This window comes from Tyto alba, unplaced genomic scaffold (assembly GCF_018691265.1).
Source record: "Tyto alba isolate M040663 unplaced genomic scaffold, T.alba_DEE_v4.0 Super-Scaffold_17, whole genome shotgun sequence".
NCBI lineage: Eukaryota > Metazoa > Chordata > Aves > Strigiformes > Tytonidae > Tyto > Tyto alba.
In genome coordinates, this window is record NW_024881279.1 from 19680543 (window position 1) to 19703685 (window position 23143).

The 23143-nt window shown below is 35.1% G+C and overlaps 1 protein-coding gene across 4 annotated transcripts in view; it reads left to right on the forward strand.

Moving 5' to 3' along the window:
• The window catches only part of RANBP17 (RAN binding protein 17), a 162817-nt gene that overhangs the window by 15813 nt on the left and 123861 nt on the right, over positions 1 to 23143 (forward strand). For all 4 annotated transcript variants that reach the window (XM_042790059.1, XM_042790060.1, XM_032992712.2 and 1 more), the window contains 7 exons: positions 352 to 425; positions 884 to 1003; positions 1278 to 1424; positions 2546 to 2718; positions 5276 to 5469; positions 9338 to 9443; positions 10927 to 11062. In XM_042790059.1, coding sequence (XP_042645993.1) covers positions 352 to 425; positions 884 to 1003; positions 1278 to 1424; positions 2546 to 2718; positions 5276 to 5469; positions 9338 to 9443; positions 10927 to 11062 — 950 coding nt within the window. The remainder of the gene's footprint in view (positions 1 to 351; positions 426 to 883; positions 1004 to 1277; positions 1425 to 2545; positions 2719 to 5275; positions 5470 to 9337; positions 9444 to 10926; positions 11063 to 23143) is intronic.

The window sequence follows — 23143 nt, forward strand, 5'->3', positions numbered from 1 at the left end:
TCTGGAACCTTTCTTGTCTTAGTGTACTACTGTAGTAACCTGAAGAAATCAGTTTACCTACATCAATAGATGTACAGAACAGCATTCTGTAAGCAAATTAGAAAGTATTGCATCATCTGCAGTTTAAGGGAAATATTCTTTGTGAGCTCTAGGTTATATTAAATGTGATAAAAAGAGAGTAGTGCTTTGTTTAATATTGTAAAATGAAATAATGCATCAATTCATAGTTTATTCTCAACTACAGTGATATCTCACTTTTTTTAAAAAAAAACCCAAGATGATTCTATTAAAATAAAGATACTTAATTATTGCTTGTAGAGAGTGATAAAACCAACTTATCTTCTTCCGTAGTCTTCCTGGAGCCAGAGACCTTGGACCTGTTTTTTGATTTGTATCATTCCCTTCCTCCAATGCTGTCTCAGTTAGTAAGTGACACCTAGTGATTTACGCTCATGTAATTACGACAATAATCTTTTTACAAGTATACTTTATCCAAAATACCCTGTTTTATTCTGTGCATTAGCATGTTATGAGTCCCCTGGCTCAGTGCCTAGTCACAATGTCTCTTCATTGAACTTCAGCCCCAGTTTTCATTGCTGAATCAGAAAGCATTGAAATCCTTTCTCCCCCAAGTCAGCATTACTCAACCACATAGAAAACATCCACCTAATTATTTTAATGAAATCAGAAGTTGTTGTAAAATGGAATTTTAAAACTGAGCCATATTTGTGTTTAATGATGGTATAGGCATTGCTGCAGAAATAATCTTCAGTCACAGAACGTACTACAGACACAGTAGGTTGGATTGTTTCAAACATTAAGAGATTATTATTCTGGAAGTTTAAACTTTTTTAAAATTTACTCTTTTTTTTTAATTTTTCAGGCACTTTCTTGTTTAGTTCAGTTTGCTTCTATAAGGAGATCTTTATTCAGCAATCCAGAACGTGCCAAATATCTCAGTAATCTAATCAAAGGAGTGAAACAAATACTTGAAAATCCACAGGTATTTCTTTATTTTTTATTTTATTTATTTGAAATGCTAAAACAACTGTGAATTTGTTTTTTCAGTTACAGTCTTCATTAATCTACTGAATCCATCAAAATCACTTTAAGCCAGACATGTTTGCTTTGATTTTCTATTCAAAGCAAAGCAAAACTTCTATGCAAATAAAATTAACAATAATGCTCATAATTATGAGCCCAGTTAACAATAATGCTCATAAAATTTCTATTAGATTAAGCAGCTAACTTTTAAAAATTTGCTTCTTCAAATTTAGGGTTTATCTGATCCGGGTAATTACCATGAGTTCTGTCGTTTTTTGGCTCGGCTAAAGACAAACTATCAACTAGGAGAGCTGGTAATGGTGAAAGATTACCCAGAAGTCATCCAACTTATAGCAAATTTTACTATTACTAGCCTACAGGTAAGAATATATACAGAAGTGTTCTCTTCAACTCTTGAATGACAAAGATGACTGATTGTGGCTCTGTGTGTTGGGTGTTTTTTGAGGCGGTGGTGAGGCTTGTCTTTACGTAAAAATATATTTTGTCAGTGATGTAACTCAGATTTCTAAATTCTCTGGAACTGGTTCCCACTCCTCCTATGAAGTTTTGTAATGGGACCAGATTCAAAGAAGAAAATGACAACTGAATTAGGAGATAGATGGATGTTAATCCTCCAGCCTTAGTCCTCACCCTCAAAAAAAATCCAGCAAACTAAACCCTTTCTCCAACCCTAAAATACTTACACCTATGCTCCCATGTAAACTTTGAAGTGCTTACACTGGCTAGGTTCTTGAGCTCTGCTTTTGTGCATGTATATGTACACACACAGAGTTGCCTGTGTGTTGAGCTGCTGAGTACAAAGTTCCCATCTGAGCTGGATTCAGAAGCTATGTGGAATAATGTCTAATTTTTTGAGGGACCCACATTTGTATTTGAAGGATGCATATCACAGGATCAAGATTCTCAGAGTGTTAAAAATTTTATAGATTCATGTTTGAAATACGCCAAGATAAAGGCATGCACACTGTTTGGGTAATACTACAATCGTTATTTTAGTATTTCCTCCAGAGTCTTTCTCTTGTCTTCAGAATAACAGCTGAAGATAGTGAACTTTAAGAGAAAATTTTGACTTTTGAATTCCTAAGTTACCAATGGAAGCTCCATAAGCTTGGAAAAGAAAGTTGAGATGCATTTCTGTTCTTTTATGTTTCCCGTTAGGTGGCTCTAGACAGTTTCACACCCAACACTTAGGATTTTTGAGTGGACCTTTTATAGCACTTAATTCTTACCAGGCACTGTATAAGAATCTGGGCCTAGCTCTGAGTTTCAGATTGTGGATTTCACTTGAAGGAGGCAAGAGCACCTAGAGTAATTCTGGATCTACTCTATAATGTGTGCCATAGGAAAACTCAGTTCTGACTAGGTCCTTCAGTAGTTATGTGAATGAGTAAGACTACTTAAGATAAAAGCATCATGTTTCACAACTAAAATTCACATTGGGATGCTTTAACAGAAGTATGTTTTTTTTTTTTTCTTATAGCACTGGGAGTTTGCTCCAAATAGTGTTCATTATTTGCTAACTCTGTGGCAAAGAATGGTAGCATCTGTACCTTTTGTGAAAACGGCAGAACCCCACCTCTTAGATACATATGCACCTGAGATAACAAAAGCTTATATTACTTCTAGACTGGAATGTGTTCCTGTAGTTATAAGGTAAATTTGTAATTGCAACTTTAAAACTGTAATATGGGATGTTTTATTGTCTGACTTGTTGGCATATTGTATTTTGGTTATGTATAAAATCTAAGTACACTGGTTCTGATTATTGTGGTGATTTCTTTGGATTATCTTAATTGGCAGATATAATTTTCCTCCTTTTGCTTATTAAATCCAGGCCAAAATAAAATGTAAATTCTAATTGTTTTTCCTCTCATGAGCCTTTGTGTTTTGAAAAAAAGCCTACTCCCTCTCTCCCCCCACCCCTCCACCCCCTTTTCTTTTTTTAGGACTATCTAAATCAACTGTATTGTTCAGCTGTGATATGTATTCTTAATGAGTCACTTTCCAGGGGGAAAGCAGAATGAACCCCCCACACGAGACCAAATAGAAGAAGCTAGAGACTGGCAAGATTGAAGCTGGCCAGTATAGTCCACACTATAATAAAACAAATAAGAAAAAAAAGTGTTTAGATTGCTGGAAAGATGTAATTTTCTGCAAGGGCTTTTATGAATTCCTGCTGGTAGGATCTCCTGTCAGACTGCGGTACTGCAGAACAAGCCACATCTGCTTTTCCTTTTCAATTTTACATGACTTAGATGATGTCATCTGTTCAGTTTAAGTGAGGAAGTGCATTCACCTTCACCGTTGTTGTCCTTTTATCTCAGCTTAGCCAAAGTGTCATGTCTGCAAATTCTGTAATGTGTCATCTTACTGTTTAGTGACTAAGATATAGGTGGTGTATTTTGCCTTGTTATTATCACCAGAGATATGTTAAAAGCTGACTTCCTAATTGTTCAAAATCGTGACCTTCTCTATCATTATCTCGGGAGCAAGAAGTAATAGGACAGGGAAAGACAAGCAGCTGATTGCAGGTGCAGTCAGTTTTCCTGGGCCTTCTCTCAACCAGCCTACACTTCTTTTGGCATTTTTAAGTTGTCTTCTCTGTTTGGCTTATCTGCAATGGAATCTGAGGGTTGAACCTTCATGTCTCAGCTTTCTTCTCTGCTGAGTGGTACATTCCATATCAGCTTCCAGACTTGAAGTGCTCATTAGGGCTGAGCTTCTGTGTCAAAACATCTGGCATGACCAGCTCTGCTGAAATGTGTTGTTGTCTTCATCAGCATCACCATTAGCCTTGAAATTTCAAATTTTTTCTTTGTCAGTGATAAGAGATTCTTCTGGATAATCTTGTTATGTTGTAGAGGGGTAAGATTTCTAGTCTGTGAAAAAAGCCAAGAGGGAGAAGATGAGGAAAGTACCAATCTTCTCTTCTAGCAGTCTGTTTCATTCTTCAGATAGTCTTGGTAATGCTGTTGGCATCTATCTCTTCTTAGCTCTAAGTGATTTGTATACAACTGTTGTATTATCTTGTTGTCTTATATGATGAAGTTCCTCAATCATGGCATTTCCGTAGACAGCAATGTCAATAGTAGACTTTAATATCAAATGTCCAGACCATTTTTGAGAAACATGGGATGTCTGGGAGCTGACGTCATAAGACTTCTTCCATTTGCTCCAAGGAGGTCGATATCTTTGCGATCAAATCTTGGTTTCTGGAATGACTGTTTTTCTTACAAACCAATATAGTTGATAATACCACCGTCCACTCAGGAGCCATCCAGCTGGTCCTTCAGACAGAAAGAAGTAGCTTGGAACAGTGGAAGGAAAGTCACTTTTGCCCTATTAGGGGGTTTGAATAGCTATTCTCCCTTTTGAGTAAGGGTGAGTGAGGAACTAATGATTCTTCTACAAGAAGATGCTTTTCTACAAACTAGAAAGAGAACTTTTATTTCAAATACTTGTAAATACCTGAGAAGAGGTCTGTATCAGCCCACATTGAACATCAGGATTTTCAGCTGCTGTGTGTCTTTCAAAGGTTGGAGGTTAGCACCGTTAGGTTTTTGGATGTTATCTTTATCTGTAGATATTTTATTGCCTGTGCAACAAAAGGGTAACCTTCTGATGAATAAACCTTTCCTATTGTGGTTTGTGTAATGAGTGTAGTTAACACTTTATGGCAAGAGCTATTGGTCTCTTTGTTACAGGCATTCTGTAGGGTCACAGCTTGTTTAAAGCAGAATAAAATAAAGATTTATAAAGTAGTTGCGTGAAATTTTACTGAAGCTTGCTTGTTGGCTTTCCTATCTCATGGTCTTGTGCTTAATTTGATGAATATGCAAAATTCATTTCTCCTAAGTATTCCATTATTTCCTCCCATCATCCTCTGAGAAAGATGCTGCTTGTTAATATTCTATTCAGGCACAGTGGACCTTAGTTCTTCAGGATTTACATTTGTGTTCATACTGCCGACCTCATCTCCTCTCGTTAAAATATGTTAACAGGAAGGCACAAATATAATACTATTCTGTATTTGTGTGGATGTGTTTGAGGATGTATGTAAATAAGAGGAGATCTTATGTCTGTCTGTTGTATTCACCAGCTGCTAACGCTTTTATAGTTCAGCACTTCAGTGACAGTGGTACAAGATCTGGATGGGAAAACAGCTTTTAAGTAGCAGTGACTAAGTGGTTACTTTTTATCTTTATTCCAGAGATGGCTTAGAAGATCCGCTGGATGATACAGCTACAGTTTTCCAACAGCTGGAGCAACTGTGCACAGTTAGCAGGTGTGAATACGAAAAGACCTGTACACTGCTTGTACCGTTGTTTGACCAAAATGCACAAAACTACCAAAAACTATTGCACTCTTCTAGTAGGAATCCATTAGAAATCACAGTTCAGGAAGGTTGGTATTTAATTTAATTTTTAGACTGTGTTTTATGTGCCAATAACTATATATGTTGATGTGGTGATCTTATGGCAGATGTAACTAGACCTTTTCTCAAACTAGGAATTAATGATCCAAGTCACCTTGTACCACATTTTCTCTAGTTGTCTTTGTACTAAATAGGATACATTGGCAGCTGGTGTGTTTGTTTTAACATCTTGTTACATCTTTAAATATAGGTATGAGAGCAGTAAGAACTTTTGATTTCTGAAAATCAACATTTTAGTGCCTCAGGTGCCCTCATGGGAACCAGCTGCAACTTGAACATTTTTTGAAAATTAAGATGTTAACTTTTGTTCTTGCTGCATTTATCTGTCTGCAAAGATTAATGTAACGTTAAAACAATCTATTTTATACAGCCCTGTTAAGATGAATTACCTAATTTTCAAGAAACTCAAGTTATATATTGTACTGTAAGTTGTAAAAATAAGTAGTTTGTTTATTTGTTTTTTTCTTATGGCTATTTTGGTCCTCTCTGTGTCTCACTTAAATTGTCTTTATAACTACTGGCTCTTTCCTAATATAGTTATCTTATGGCTGTTGCATCTTTACATGGATAAATGGTGTTATTTTGAAAAGGTGAGACAGGTTACTGCATAATACAGCTATTTCTTTGCATGCTGTTAGATGTTTGTGATTTATTTTGCTGTTCTTTTGTTGAGTTTGAATATGCTGATTTTATTCTATGTAGGAGCCGTTTTTTCACTAATTATATAAGACCTCCTACTTCTCTTTTTTATTAATTCTACTTTCTTCCATGCATCTGTCGACTTTTTGGGGGGAGAACTTTCATTAATGACCTGATTTCATTGACCAGCTGCACTCTGAATTTATACTTCGTTCCCCAGTCATGGGGGGCCAAAGGGAAACAATCAGCTGGAGTCTTTCAGTGTCAGTGCTCTGGGGACTGCCGTTATGCATTAGAAAACATTTGATGCAGTTTAAATATTGGGTTGCTTTTCTGCAAACTAAACATTTGTGCTCATATTGAACAATAACTGTTATATCCCCTAGATATACATAGTTAAATTTAGATGTTTAATGGCTTTTAATGTTACAAAATAAGTTAATGCAATATTAAGATCTCATTTTATTATACTGTCTTGCTCTCTGTATCAATAGTGATGCGGTCATGGTTTACTAAAACAATAATCCCCAAGAAATGGGTCATTAACAGTAGTTAATGATTACTTGTGATCTATGATAATGACTGATTTCTTTGGGATTATTGCTGTTATAAACCATAATTACAGATTATTACAGCAATAATTATTTTCTAAAAGAAAAGATGTTGTCTGCCTCAGTAATTGCAAAAGCAAAAGCACTGAAAATTTTCAATACTGAAGGTATGAAAGAGGGAAGGAAGTCATACCTATTCATTGGCATTGTGCTAAGAGGGCTATGATCAGAAAAATAACTATGTACTTAAAAATGAACTACTGGAATTTGTAAAAAGGAAGACGGGTTTTTATTTTTAAAAAGACTGTTTCCCAAAGTGGTGGCTCTGCTCTTTGAACCAGCTAGTACCACTTCACAATTGCTTTTTGATACCATCTTCAAATGGCCATTTTTCAGTAGATGTTAATGTTAAATTCATTTGAGCAATGCCTGTTCGCCTAGACATTTCAGGTCCTTGGTGTTTTGCTAATGATGGTGCAATCTCTTAGTGTCCAAAATTAGCAGCCGTTTGTACTGCAACGTGTAGTGTGTCTGGTGGAGTTTTCCTTGGAAGTGTCCTGTTCGTGAAGAAGCACGGGTCTTGAAACATGGAAATATGTTGGTTGTTGGGCAGCCAATACTGTCCTCACAGATTATTAGAAACAGAACAGGAACAGTATGAAAAGATATTTAGAAGTCTTCTTCATGTATCTTGTCTCAAAAGTCAACACTTGTTCTCTGTCACAAAGTGTTTTCTGTTGCAGATTTCAGACTATATTACATATTTGTGTGGGGGGTTTTTTGTTTGGTTTTTTTTTTTTGTTGTTGTTGTTGGTTTTTTTTTGTTTGTTTGTTTGTTTGTTTTTTTAAGTAAGACTGAGATTTAAGGTAAACCTGAATGCTTTCCTGTACTTGTGTTGAAATCATCTGCATGTTATTCCATTCAGTGCTCTCTCAGTTCTGGGTTTTCAAAATACATCAATGCTAAACACTAGGGAAATGAAGTGAAGTTTAATATTATGTAGATGAAGACTAGTTTATCAGAGATTTGAAATAAACATGAAATAAAACCTCAAGACTTTTGGTACATACTGTGCATCTCTTGATATGTACATAAAAATATTCAAAATAAAATCTTGTTTTACAGTCATAACATGACCTCATTTGTTTCTGTAGTTTATCCTTTATGTTAAACTGCAGAGTGAGTTTGGAAGACACTATTCATCAGGGTATTGTCTTCACTCTTGTAAGTTATGCTGTTGTCACTTCGTAAAATCCTAGTAATGAGGGCAAGACATCTTGTAGGTCATGTAAATATCTCACTGAGAAGCCTTGTTTGTAACTTGATTTAACTTAAATGGAAACTCTTCCAAGTTGTCTTTGTGTTGTTATTTCAACCAATTCATGTTCATTTATTACACAGTATATTTTGCCGAATGAAGATGGAGTCTGAAAGTAGCTTTACTGTCCTGTAGTCTCAGTGCATTTCAGTTGAGGAAGAAACCTTTAGTGGTATCCTGAAGTTTTAACAGGTCTATATGTTACTGTGCTATTCAGGTCTTAGTTTTGATCTTACTTTAAGGGAAAATACTGCATCTTTCCTGAGAGAGGATGCCATTACTTACTGTGGATTAACAGCATAAAAAGCTGAAGCAGGAATCTATGTGAGTTGAGTAGGTATCAGTAGATCAAATCTAAAGATATTCTACTGTGATGTGCCAGAGAGGTTAAAATAATCCAGGTTTTGCAACATGGCAATGATTTTCCAGCAGAGGAAAGCCAAAAGAATTCCCTTGAGTTCAGTGTTTGTAAACTGAAGAGTTCCATATTTGTAAAGCAGGATTTCAGTATTTGAAAGTCTGTACAAAATATAGTACATACACAAACTCAAGGAGTTCTCTATGGAACCTTCTCTTTACAGAAATTATGATCCTTATATTGTACTTTACTTGATAAGGACTTTGCCAGTGGATCCTGTAAGTGCTTTAGTGGAAACAGGCAGCTAAATAAACTGGAAAATCAGAAGGCATGACAGCATGGCTTGAGTGGATGAGCTCTGTCTTTCAAACCCTTTTAGAAAACAGTCCACAGAGACTTTCAAAACTGTGTGATAGGTCACAAACTTTTCATGAAGAATGTCTGACTTAGGACATAAATGTTTTCTTATCTGCAAATCACTTCAGATAGTAGTTCAATGTTACAAAGAATTCTTTATTTGAAATAGAACTAAGAAACAAGTAGAGTTTAGTGAGTCTCAAATACTTCCCAATGCTATAAGTAGATGTAACAGCCCCACTGTAGATAAAATTGTTCCACGCCTTGAAGTAACTTGTGGCAGGCAAGTGAGGATACTAGAATAATTGTATATCTAATCTCATCAGGCTGAGTTTGCTTAATTTTTTGTATTTTAGGTTAAATCTTTTGTGTTTTCTTTAGAACCATGTCCAGGTTAGTAGGCTGTTCTAGTTTATCTGCCAGTTCTGCTCAGAAATTTTTGTTAGTTTATTTGTCCGAGTAGGTTTTAAATCTGGTAAGGAGAGAAACCTAACCATTCTCTTAACAGCATTCTGCAGTCTGCTTCCATATAGAACTACTGATACCTTATGGAAGTGTCTTGTGCTAGCATAATGGTTTATAATCAGTAACTGTTCTTGTTTTTTGATGTTAGGACGTCTGGCATGGCTCGTCTATTTTGTGGGTACTTTTGTGGGTGGACGATTAACATACACTAGTACTGATGAACACGATGCCATGGATGGAGAGTTATCCTGTCGGTAAGTATTGCTTGGTTTGAATTCTTTATTTTGATGGGAATTTTTAGTGACTTGTAGCAGATGTTTTGAATTTAAATGTGTCAGTTTTCATCCAGTTCTTTGGTGGGTACTCAAGGAATGTACTGACTTTCTGTAGATTGACACCATTCATGGCTAATCATTTCAAAACTATGTTTCAGAGGAAGGAAATAGGGTTAAAGGCAAATATGTCTCTTCCTATAAGCAGTGTTTAGATATGTCCATGTAGATACATGTTTTCATTTGGTCATTATACTTGTATGTAAGTGTTTATTTTATTGGTTGTGATTTATGGCTATTGTTTTCTGCACTACTTCATTTACAGTAAATATAGTGGGTGAAGAGGTGCAGAGTAACTACTGGTCAGCCACTGAAAATTTAGACTTATTCTTAGATTAGAGCTTGGAATGAAAAAGAAGGCTCTAGATTTAAAAATCTGCGTGCTAGAGTGTTCTTTCTTCAAGTTTTAGGGCAGGGGGTGAGCTAGGGATTGTTGTGACCTTGTGGCAAACAGTTCTTTAATCCTTGTTTTCATGCAGAAGTATGATAAAATTGGCATGCATATTTGATCCCATTATTTTCATCCACTAGCTAACACATGAAAAAGGGCATACAACTTAGAGTTGGATAAAAAGCTTTACATTTTCTCCCTTGTTTCTTGCCTTCCTAATCTACCCTGGGGCTCTGTGGTGTTACCAGTCTTCCACTATGTTTTTATTAAAAGTGAGAGGTTTTAATATACAGGTTTAAAGATGAAGTAGCTACTGACTTCTAATGCAGTGACTATATATTTCTGAATTGGCAAAAGGTGAGAATAATTTTTTGAATTGCTAGGGAATTAGGATTTCAAGGGATAGGTAGAAGAAGAACATGGGAAATTAAATAAAGGAATAGTCCTTTTTTAAAAAAAAAAAAAAAAAGTATTAGATTTTCTTACCTGGCAGGCTGAAATTGATTCTTTGAAATCAGTCCTGTTAGTATGGAGATATATACCAAGTAAGGAGTTAGGTCAGGAAATACATGTTTGTTCAGATGTTTTAGGAGAGACAAGTGAGAAGTGAGGCAGGCAGTGCATTATATACTGCATATGTAAACTTGTTTCCAAGTACAATAGTTTCAATTTCCAGGGAACTTGAAGAGCTCTTATCTTGCACTTGCAGTTTGAGACCCATGCTTCTCAAATGTGTTTCTTTCATCATGGAGTTGATGCTCTAGGAAAAAAACATTTTACAGACTCACCACAGTATAGCATATGTATGTGAGAAAATTTAAAGTGACAAAGTAATTAGAAAAGCATTATGTTGATACTTAATAGTGGTCAATTAGCATAATAAGCATCTAAACAAAACAAAATCATAACTTAGGCCAGCAAAAAATGGCTGATGAGTTCCTCAAGAAATTAGCTGTGACAATATCATTTAATTTGAGAATTCTTCCTGAAAATGTTTTTTTTTCTGTCATTAAGAGTTTTTCAGCTGATATCTTTGATGGATGCCCAGTTACCACAGTGTAGTAATGAAAAAGTAGAACTGGCAATTCTGTGGTTCTTGGATCAGTTCCGTAAAACGTATGTGGGAGACCAGCTTCAGCACACCTCAAAGGTAAATATTTGCTGTAAACCTCAACATCTGAAATTAAAGAGCTTGTGCAAAAATTGGCGGGTCATTATATCTTACACATGAAAGCTCTTGAGCTTAACTTGTGGCTGATTGGCTAGATGGAGAGATAGATGGATAGATAGATAATTTATTAATGTGTTGTTCATCTGAGCAGGTTTCCTACCGTGTATACTTTTGAGTTTTGGCATGCAAGGAGTTAATATTTTAACAGCTATGTTCATTAAACAATTTTAGGTTACTTTGCATTTCAATTTTTTATTTCAAACATTTAGCTGGGATCTGCTATATTGTGTTATATTTCACAGCTGGGTACACAAGATTTATTCTTTTAATAGTTCTGTTCTTTTGACAGTTACTCATTTATGTGGCTTCCACTGTATTTCTCACATTACTTGGCTTTTCTGCATTTTAAATAGGGAAGAGGGAAAGTAAGATGCATTTCTGAAGAAGCAGCAGTTAATTCACCTTAACTGTAGGGGACAGTCATAATATAGATGTTATAAAGAGAATGTCAGTAAGATGAGATCAATTGATCTTGAGAAAGACTGAAAGAATTCTGTTGGAGCCCCAAGCAAATCTTTAGCAAGAATTGTGTCAGTGACTGAGATTTGGTTTTACTTGTGTAGTACTCTATCGTTGCTTTCTGGTGAATGGTCCCCATCTCAAGAATTCTTTTATCCCTTCAGGTTTGAACTGTACTTCAACTTTATTGAATGGCTCCTTGCTTAATGTTAAAAATAAAGTTTTACACCATACTGAATTAAGTTTTTCATGAAAGCAATGTGTTTCAATCGTCAAAGCTGATCTGTTATTTTTAAATATGGTGCACTGCTCTAATGCTAAGTAACAGAAGGCACACTGTAAAAATGTACTCGTGCTCCTGATATTTTCATTTGCAGAAGTCCTGCTGACTGCAATTCAAAAGCAACATGGCTGTATAGCAGTTGTTATTCTGATCTGTAATTCCTGGATTATTTTTTCTTTCTATCCAATTTTGAGGGTTTTGATTTCACCTTATTTTCTGACTGATTGAGGTGTAACTCCAGAGAAGCCCTATCAATGTATAGTATGCTATAACAGATTGTTATAGGAGATTGTATACCCAAACTTTTTATGTCCATTCTTACAGAAAGCTGGAAGAACCGTTTGTGGGTGGGTGAAGCAGTGGGCAAAAAAATAACGTGCATTATTTATGTTTTATCACTTGGAGCTCCATTATCATTGGAAAAAAAAATGTAAAACCTTGAACGTTTGCCAGCTACACTAGAATTCAATACATAGGAGTTTATCCAGCTCAGCAGTGTGTTTTGAATAGCCATAAGACTGCCTCTGCAATTGCATTGTGTGTGTAAGATTAAATGGTTAATTATTGAGTAAAATGCTGGCTAATTCACTTTCATAGAATCATAGAGTGGTTTGGGTTGAAAGGGACCTTAAAGATCATCTAGTTCCAACCCCCTTTTATTGAAGAGCACTTGGAACAGAAAGAATTAACGTTTACCAAAAGGACATGGGGGAAAACTGTAGGATTTTGTGTTGATTAGTTTTATTGTTTTAGTTTTTTCCCCTTGCCCCAGTAAGTGGACACGAATCAAACTTGCAGTATATGAATTAGGATATACTACCTTTGTTTATGACGTGTGTCTTGTATGTAACCAGACTGGGAAAGTGGGATTTTTGCAAGGCTTTCATGGTGCTTAACAGTTCAAGGGGTATTTCTAATTCTATCCCCAGTCTAGCAACCCCGTAGTTCATTGCAAATGCATTTTCAAAGTGTGCTTCTTTGGTTTTTATGGTTTGATTACATTAGCTACCAGTATAATTTAGTTTGCAGTCAAAGTACCCTTTTTTGTTTTGTTCTAGTAGGCCTGATACAACAGCCTCTCATTTGCATTGATAGAATCCTGTGGTCCATATCACATTATTTTACCAGATCTTACAACAAAATCTGTGTAAAGGCATCTGAGCTCCCAGTTTTGATGTTGTGTTTTGTGTTTTAATTTTTAATAAACAAAATGAGATGTTAATATACTTTTTACAGTTAAGAAAAAGGCAGAAGGCAGCACTTGTATGATTCTTATGTTTTATCCTGCTGTAGCAGCAAGTATAGCAGCAGATGGCATTCTACCCTCACAGTTGTAAATCCTCTGATACTGTGTCTTGCTGGCAGCTATCTGCAAATGTGCAATAAAAAGGCTCACACTTGGAAGCTGAAAAATCAAACATATATCAAATGGCTAAGTTAATACACATTTATATAAATATTCAGGATTGCTTGAGTTGTTTTATTTACAGAATGGATAATGGAAATTCTGCATGCTTCAGCCATGTTGAAATAATTTTTGAGAATATTTCTTTATTTGATCATATACTTGCATACAGAAAAACAGACAATGGTTAGAAAAGGCTAAGTAGTCTAATGAAATTGTAGAAGTCTTCTATATAAATATACAAATTTTGTCCATTAACTCATATTCTTAAGTATGTGCATATAATAAAAGCAAACTCATTATAGAAAAAGAAAATTGGTTAGGTAAATTAATGCATTCTTCTTAAACAGTCCATTGGGGCTTGCTGTCTGAGGAAGAATAGCAAAACATTTCCAATACAGAAGTAATACATCAAGATACTGTCTTTTGGATCAGATAGACCTTTGAATGAATATTTTAAATACATACCTAATATATCTATATGTAGTATAGATATATATAAAAGTTGTCTGGAAGCAACACTGCGCTGTGCTTTACTGAAATTGTAGTCTCAGCTTCTATCTGTGGCAGCTCTAGCGATACTGTAGTGTGCCACTGTTAGTGTGCGCTGTAAGTAGTGTAATATTGCATTGAAATCTGATTCCTGACATCGAACCCATGTTCTTTATTAGACAAAATACTGCCTTTTTGAATGAGACTTTTCCTTTGCAATGTGCTTAACATAGCAACTCCTATACAATTACTTATTTATATTTGCAAGTGACACTAGTCTGGGAGGAAGTGATCACAAAGGACAGGATTTGAATTCAGAAAGATCTTCATAAGCTGGAGAAATAACCTGAAATTTTAAAATGCTGGTGAAACACCATGCTTAGGAATGAAAATCCCCTCTTACAACTACCACTGGGAAATCTCTGACCAGGCAGCAGTATTTCAGAAAATGCGGTGGAGTCTAAGCAGGGGTAACAGTATGTGTTGGTTTTGCACACAAGAAAAATACATCTTTTTGGCAAGGAATACTGTCAGGTGCTGGAATTTCTTATCCAATTCCAAGTATTTGGTTCCGATTGGGCTTCAAGTAAAACGTGTCCAATTTTGGACACCACACTTTTGAAAAAACTGTCGACAAATGGGAGAGTATGACAACACAAATAAGATGCAGAAGGTACTGTTTTGGTTTAGTGTAGCAAATAGAATATTGGAGTGGCACAAAAAAATCAAGGATGTCCAGGGTTGTTTTAGAAAAGCGGGTGGTCGTGTTTTCAGTGCCCTTCAAGGGAAGGACAGGCTGTAATTGGCCTAATTTTGTAGCAAGGAAGACTTGAGGAAAGCTTTTTTAACTGTACCGGTAATGACGTACTGGTGTGTACTACCCAGAATGCTCTGGGGGCTTTAGATTTATGTCCAGGTATACTTAATTCATTCTTCCATGAGGTACAGAATAAACCAGAAGTCCTGCTGGTCTAATCTCATGCTTCATAATAAGACTATTATAAATGGTCGTGGTTGTTTGCAATGGCTTAGCCAATGAAAACCATGCTTAGCGGGAAAACGAGCCCTTCTATCTGTATTGTGTGTTACATCAATCTAGCACCAATAAGGAATTTTTCTGTTATTTCTGGATTTTATTTCAGTCTGGCATGTAACTCGTTACAGCCATTTTCAAAGGAAAAAGAATGTGAATACTAAGAGTGACAGGAATTACAGTATCTTTGAACACGGAGAGTTGGCAGAGGAGTCTGACTCCATTTCCAGCTCAAAACATGTATTCAGTCCTCATTTATCCATGCTAAGGAAGATCTCTTCTTAGTTATCCAGCCACAGGTGGGATGTTAACTGGGTAGCCTGCAGTTTAGAGAGACTATCTGGTGACATCTCTGCTGTAACTTCCCCATGGCAAGTGCAAAAAATAATTTTGGGGATGCTAAGAATGTATGTTAGCTGCCTTTTTTATTGTGGGTTAGAGCAGAGTTGTCACTTAATAAGCAGGTGCTTCATGAGTTACAATGCAAGTTCTTACCTTGCTGTGGCAGGTAGACCAGATCTGGAGGTCTGCTCCTTGCACTTGAACGCTGCTTGTGTTGGTGCAGAGTGTGTTTGTTAGCACAGATAATACAGTTCAACATTTTTGGACTTGGTACACTAATTTAGGCTAAACAAAGATAAAAAGGCAAGACTCACTAGCCAGGACCTTTCCTGCTTCCAGGCACATTAGAGATTTATCTTTGGAGGGGGGAAAAAAAAGCAACAGGAGGGATTTGTAGCCTTCTCTGGAGTAGTTCAAACTGCATCTATTCCAAACTGACCCCTGGGAGCAGGGAGGCTGCAGCGGCAGTTGATGGCACTGGTGGGTGTATTTGGCTCTCTGTATCTAATTGGTACTGAGAGATTGCCAAGAGTAAATCAAACTGTAATTTGTTCGATAAATTTTGCAGATTAATATATCAGAGAAAATTAAATTTAGCTAATTTAACTACTAAACTTTCTTAAATTAACTTAGAATTGTGTCTTTAACTTGAAACAAGTTTAATACTAAGGTATCTTCATAATCTGAAGTCCTGACACTTCTAACAGTGTTCAGTTTTTCATATTTCAGATTACAGTGATGCTATAAAAAAAGTGGGTTTGGCTGAAGACTTTTCTGCTGAGCTACAATTAAGTTATTCTAATAGTGTGCTCTTGAAAAATATATGCATACAGAAGTAAAGTTATTTTTATTGTTAGTTCCTTTGCATCTTCAGTTTTTTGGGGGAAGGCATTTAGTTATTAAATATTTTCTGGTTGAAATAGAAATATTTAGTGGACAATTACAGTGGTTCTGTATGTGAGAAGGAAATCAGATTAAAACTATTAGTGTAATTAATAAGTGTTAAGTAGGCCTTAGATTTAGGGTGTAGAACTGTCTATCATGTCACTTATTTACACTCTGGGGTTTTTGTGCAATTCTAACTGAGATTGAGGATTTTATCTTAATTTTGTACTTGTCATGTTTGCTTCCTACAGCATGTGGCGCTATTTAACTGCAGTTATCCCTTTAGTTTACTGTTGCCATTCCTGAAACACAGGGGTCAAAACTGGAACCTATTCACGTGTTAGGTAAGGGTAGCATGGTGAAACATTAGTAATAGCAAGTGTGAGCTATGCTCTTTAGCAGAGCCTGATTACAGGTATGTCTGCAGTTCTGTTTTCACGTTTTATAAGCAGAGTAATTTTTAAGAAATCCCACCCATAATAATCTTAACCAGAATAATTATGCTTGCAAGATTGGTATTTGTTTTGTATATTGAAAAGAATTTACCAGCTAAAATGCATTTAGGTAAACACACTCTTTTGCTCCACCATGAAGCAATTAATGGTTCCCTCTTCTGCTCTTTCTAATCAAACAGTAGCCCTGAATGTATTTAGAGAAGTCTGGAGATAATTTTAATCTGAACCAGGTGGCTCTAGTTTGAGGGATACCTCCAGAAGTGAAGATCACTGGCAATAGGGTGTTCCAGCAAGCCATGCTTTTCTTTTGCCCCAGCCTTAAATAGAAGTGGTAGGGACACAAGGTAGAAAAGTAGGAGTTAGAATTCAGACTTTTTCTGTTTCAGGGAAACAGCCCCATGTACAAATGAAGAGGTACAGCTGTCACCTTCTGTAGTTGCATCAGTTGAGTAATCAAGGGAACATGGCCTGGTTTTCAGTCTCGGGCAGGTGAGAGTGAAGAAGGAAGTAAGAGTGTGGAGTAATGTTTCATAAAGAGCCTTAACAAATCCAAGTTGAAGCATGAATAGAAAGTGGGGTGGAGGGATGCACATTGGATTTCTTACTGTATCCTGCGCATGTTTTATTTGCTTATGTGGTCAATATAAATAAGTTACTGTATTAACATTTAGGATTGCATCTATATGTGTTTTTAAAATTTCTGAATTACAGACTTGATATATGAGGTAGATATGCATTATGATAAAAAAATACGAGGAGGTTTTAGAATTTAAACTACAGTGTGTTTAGAGGGGAGGAAAAAATATAATTTCCTTGCTATATACTGTTTGCAGTAGCTGAAAGCAAAAAACGCATGTAACCAGGTATCATCTAATCACTGAACACAGGCTTGTCTTCTAATGTGTAATGTGTATTCTGTTGATTTACGTTATTTTGATATTTCTTCAGTATATGTATATTTCTTTGATTATACTGCCTGCAGACACAGAAACATGACCTAGCAAAAAAAAAAAAAACAAACCAACAAACAACAAAAAAAACCAACCAAAATATAGTTGTGCAGAATGTGACTACTTGTTACCCTGCAGAGTGTAAGACCCGGAGATCTGCAGCAGTCCTACTGACTTTAGTGGGGATCTTTGCAAGTAGAGGTGTTGATCTGTGTGCGTCTCGGAAAAGATTCTGGGTCCTACCATCTTCATGATTAATGATACCTTAACGCTTATGAATTATCATCCTTTTCTGAGGTGTAAAATATATATACTGTTTTATTTCATTACAATGAGGTGAAGATCACAACACTGACAGGTGCTGGAAATTAGCAGGCAGTTTTGAAATTGTTCTGTGCACTAGAAATTAGATCTCATTTTAATTCAGCTTTTCCAAACTAGTAAATGAGGTTAATGCCATACATATTCAGCTGATATGGATGAAGAAATTGATATAAAGTAGATCAACATAGCTACAGGGCTACTTTAATTTATAGGTAAAGAGGCAGTGATAAATGAAAGTAATGTAGTAGTGGTCACTAAACTCCTCAGCCATCAGGGATTCAATAGTGTTAGCTGCTCATTAAAGGCATTGTTGGGGTACAACAAATAGAAATTTGAAAAGAAATAGCCAACTAACCCTTAATTATCAAAACATAGAAAATACTAATTATGCCTTAATTAGCTTTTCTTTTAATGTACTGAAATTGTTACTTTTTGTGTAGCACAAATGGATAGTTATATCAACAATAAATAGGTTGTTTTAATAACTTTCTTTTACCTCTGGGAAAACCACACTCCAATTTTTAATATGCAATAATGCTTCTCTCTAGCCTGTAGGAGATGAAAATTATTAAGTAGCTTTATTTTTTGAAGATTTTACAGCAGCTTTGGGAAGAATTATTTCACCATGCATCAATTATTTTTAATTGAACTGAATATTTTTCAGATTGCATGAAATGCCTCTAATTTAAGTTTAACATTTAGAGTTTGTTAAGGAAGCATCATAGTGAGAATTGGTTACAACTTATTTCTATGGCATATTCTAGGAAGAATACAGAATGGTTGTTTCAGAAGAAAAATATTGTCACAGGAATTTTCCCCTTCACTGGGCCAAATAGCATGTTTACTGTTTCGTAGCTACCACACTGTTCTCATCCAATCTCCTTGCAGTTCATAGAGGAAAAGTAAGTAGGGATTGACTTCAGTGGGGCTTGGCTCCATTCCGGTCCTGATGAAAAGCTTCAACAGCAGTTGCAAAATTCTTTTCCTTTTGAGGCAGCATGTAGCCTTCCCTCTCTGGTTATGTGTGCAGGAACGAAGTGTCACAAGCAGAATTGGGTTTGTTTTACCAAACACAACAGGTATGTGTTTTTTCCAGATAAATGATGGGAGGGAAACCCTGCATATTGCTTGTCATAAAAGCCTCCAAATTAATGTAACTGTCCATGCTGAATTAAATAGAATATAATTGCTAGTACAGAAATCAAAATAAGCAGATATTACAGTGAGTGATCAGAGTATTACAGGAATTTTCCAAGTCTGCAGAACTGATACAGATATCCCAAGAAATCTTCTTAGTGACTTTTTTGTAAACCTTTTCTTCTATTTTTAGTTTTAAAATAGAGCAAGTGAGATACTATGCTTACCTACAGAACTGAAGAGGTTAAAAGGTACCAAGTTAAATTTCAAACAGATTTCAAGCCTTTTACATACACTCAGCATTCTTTATGGTCAAAATGCTGGGAAAGATAAGACTGGAATGGACAAATACAGTTGTATTACTTGACAAATAATTTAATGGTGGTTTTAGTCATACCTTTAAAGAAAAACCTTGTTCCAAAGCTTTAAAGAGCAACATTGAGATGAGAACATTTAGTGTTTCTTGAAGTAAATAGCAGTCTTCCAGCATGGAGACAACCACAAAACTAGTTAAGTCTGTAGCTCAGACTTTGAAGTGTAGGAGCCTTTTGTGGGCCAGTTTGGCTTGCAGCAGCTCAGTGTTCAGAATTCATGTGATTTTTTGGACAAAAGAATTGGCAGTGTGGGTTTTTTATTACAGTCCTCAGAAAAAATGTTGCTTCACATGTATGTGCATTACTTTGGTTCTCTCCTCTTTGAGGCTCTGACTTGACTGACTGACCAATTTCTAGCAATTTAGGAGCAGAGATTTACTCAAGTAGTGTTACTCAGACAGATCTTCTTTCATGTTTTCTATCATAGTTCCTATCCTGCCATGAGCAGAAAGAACTTTTAGCAAATATTCCTGAACTAATACTAGAACTTATTTAATTGCCTAAAGATTGGACAAGCTATGTTAATTATGCCATTGCTTATAAAAATACGTAGTTAATTTTAATTCTAGATTGTGGCTTGCACTGACAACCATCTTGCTTCATGTGAAAAAAAGTGGGATTTCCTTTGAAGAAATCTAATACTTTGAAGGATTCTAGAAGTGCAGAATTTTTTGGCTTTCTCTTTAAATTAAAAAAAAAAAAAAAAAAAACAGCAAACCAAAACCAAGTGAGCTAGAATCAGTGACATTTTAATTCATGGGACTAGACAGGAATTCTTACTTATGCCTGGGCAAACTTTAAATCACAATACACAGTGCCTGTTTTTCAACTACTTTTAGAAATGTCATTACTGAATTTTTCCATTACTTGTGAGTTCTGTACAGCAAAGAACCTCTCAGGATATAAAGACAAACACTGAGAACTTTGGGGAGTCATAAACGTTGGATTCCTCATCAGGTTGAGTTGCAAAGTATTCTTCATATTATGTATCCTTAATTCCATCATTTATAACTTGGTTGTTTTATGCAGGAATTGATAATGTTTTTCTTCTTGGTCTATACAGCACTTTCTCTTCTGTGTTTGCTTGGGGAATTTTTATTTTGCTTTCTCTTTTACCAAATTTTACGTAATATACTCCTAGTTTTCATCCTTTTCTTCTTTGCTGTTTAAAATCTTTAAAGCCTTTAAATCTCCTTTTTTTTTTTTTTTTTTTTTTTTCTTCATTAAGTGCAGTGTATTTGCTGTTCCGTTACCTACAACTTTATCTTACTAACTTGTTATCTTTTGGCTCATTGCTAGTGACAACTAAAACTTGCATGAATCTTCATATAGATATTATTTGATCACGTTTGCAATTAAAGCACAGGTTTAAGTGCCGTACTATTTTATTTTAGAATTTTATAACACAAATCAGGCAATCTTAAAAATAAATAATTAGCATAGTTCAGTTCTGCAGTTGGCTGTAACTGAGCCTTATTTTGTAGCTGCTAATAAAGGCACATTATCATGTTCAGGCATTGCAATTATCATTGAAATGTGTATGTCCATTAACTGCAACATTAGGCTGAGGATATAATTACTGTCTAGAGCCAATATCTTTGTGAAGTTACATCTATGATGCTATTAAGCTATAAGCAATATTTGTAAGCTAATATTTAAACATTTCAGAATTGGTACTATCACTTGCAGACTGAAAAACTAATACTACTTCCACTCCAAATTATTGACTTCTTAAGTGTTTGGGAAATATATTATTGGGTTATTTGGATGTAAGTATAATTTGTGATTTGAGAGAGACTACTATTTTTTATAATAGCAGGTGCCCAAAACAAATTGAAGTGGTGGCAGAAGAGAGTAGCTGTGGTAACAGCAAAATGCTGATAAAACAGTGGTACAGTATGTCACAAAATGTTGCAAACACAATTTTTCTTGTAGTAGAGTTACATTTCAGACAATTTAGTATAACAATTTAACTGCAAAAAAACCTGTTGCATGCTAAGAAGAGAATAAGGAAAAGACTTACCTAATAATATTGCAAGTATGTTTTAAGCAGGAATGAGATGGCATCTGTTCATTTATTTGCTTTCTGAAAATTTCTAGTGTTTATGCTGATGGAAGAACATGACATTTCCTGTGAAGTTATGGGGATAGTTGATTTGCAAAACTAGGCTAAGTCACCTGTAAGAAATTCCACACATGTAGAGCTTTTTTGAATCTATAGTGAACTACCCATTTTTTCACATCTTGATCTCATATGCAAAATAAGCATGGTAGTTGACTTTTAAGTATTTGCATCAATTAATTTTCAGTTCTATTCCCTTGGTATGTGACTGATAGCCATTAGTTGGTTTAATTTGCTTACCTGTCTCAGAAATTGAGATTTAGGAAATGCTGATGGAGGAAATAAATGTTGAAGTGAATCAATCTTTCAGCATTTTTAATCTTATTTTGAATGCAAGTATATTTAAAATTTTTCTATCAGAGAAGAGCTATTACATTGCTTAGTGATTTTTTTTGTTGTTGTTGTTGTTGATCTAGCCTAATAGATTTCCTTTATCTATTTTACAAAAGTAATTTCTAATTTTGCTTTCACATACACCTGCTTTTTGGCTTACCTGCCTCTGCTGTGTCTTTGATGACTGGACTCGGTTGTAATATCACTACTTAGGTTTTCTGTCAACGTCACTAAATACTACTTCATTATATTGTTTGTATTTATTATATTGATTATTTTTTTTGTTTAATAATTAAGTTATCATTTCACCTCAAGCAGATTCTCTTTTGAGTAACTTCCAACTGCTGGACCTTTCCACTTGTGCTGTATATCCCATACCAACTTAGCAAGAAGGAAGAAACAGCAGATAGGGATCTTGGGGAAAAAAACAACAGGCTATCTTGTGACTTACTCATCTAAAATATATTGGTTTTGTTGCTGTATGTTGGCCTAATATCCTCATTATTTAAGTAGCTTAATGAATTAATTTCCCAGACCTTGCAGTAAGTAAATTAACCATCAGAGTTCAGAGCACAGTGAATAATTCTTTAATATCAGACTACGGCAATTTTTATGACTCAAGTTAAACTTAATTATGAAATTGCTTATTGCATATTTGTGTAATTCAGAGAGGAAAAATATGCAAAATAACACATAAGTACATCTGTCAAAAAAGAACAAAACAGTAAAATCCAAGGAGGTTAGATTACTCTTGTTGATACTGGTTAAATTATACATTGTTCAGTTTAGGTGCTGTGTTCATAGTCTGCTCTGGTCAGCAATGCTAAAAGGTTTTTTGTTTGATTTTAGCCAATCAGCTGGTTAGCATCTCCTTCATAATTACTTAAGAACTTAATTTAGTTATCAGCAGCTAATATATTAATAAAAAAGTCCTCTATATTTTTTTTTAGAATAGTGTTGTCATTTTAGATATATATGGGGAATATGTATTTGTATAGCAGTGTTCTTAAATAGGAATTGTTGTAGAGCACTAACTTAAGTTCATTGTAAAGATTTCTTTTTTTTTTTTTGGTTTCTTTTATCTTGATAAAATTTTTAACCCAAGTAATCATCTTTCCAAGTAGCTTTATGCACTGACATTTTCTATATTTACATGTGAAACAAATGTGATAATTGAGTAAAGTACAAAATTCCAGTCTTTGTGACCTCAAGGTCGGTTGGTTTTGACCTTACAAAAAAGTGCAATTTCTGACCTGTGTTAAAGGTTGCATGTAAACTGTCAGTCTATCTATTTTCTGTTTATTTTTTTATAGACACTAGTTCTGGTATAATCCAGAATTGCAAAGAACATTGTTTCTGCTTTTACCTTTTCCTCTCATATTACTACTCTTTTTTTTTCTTTTTTT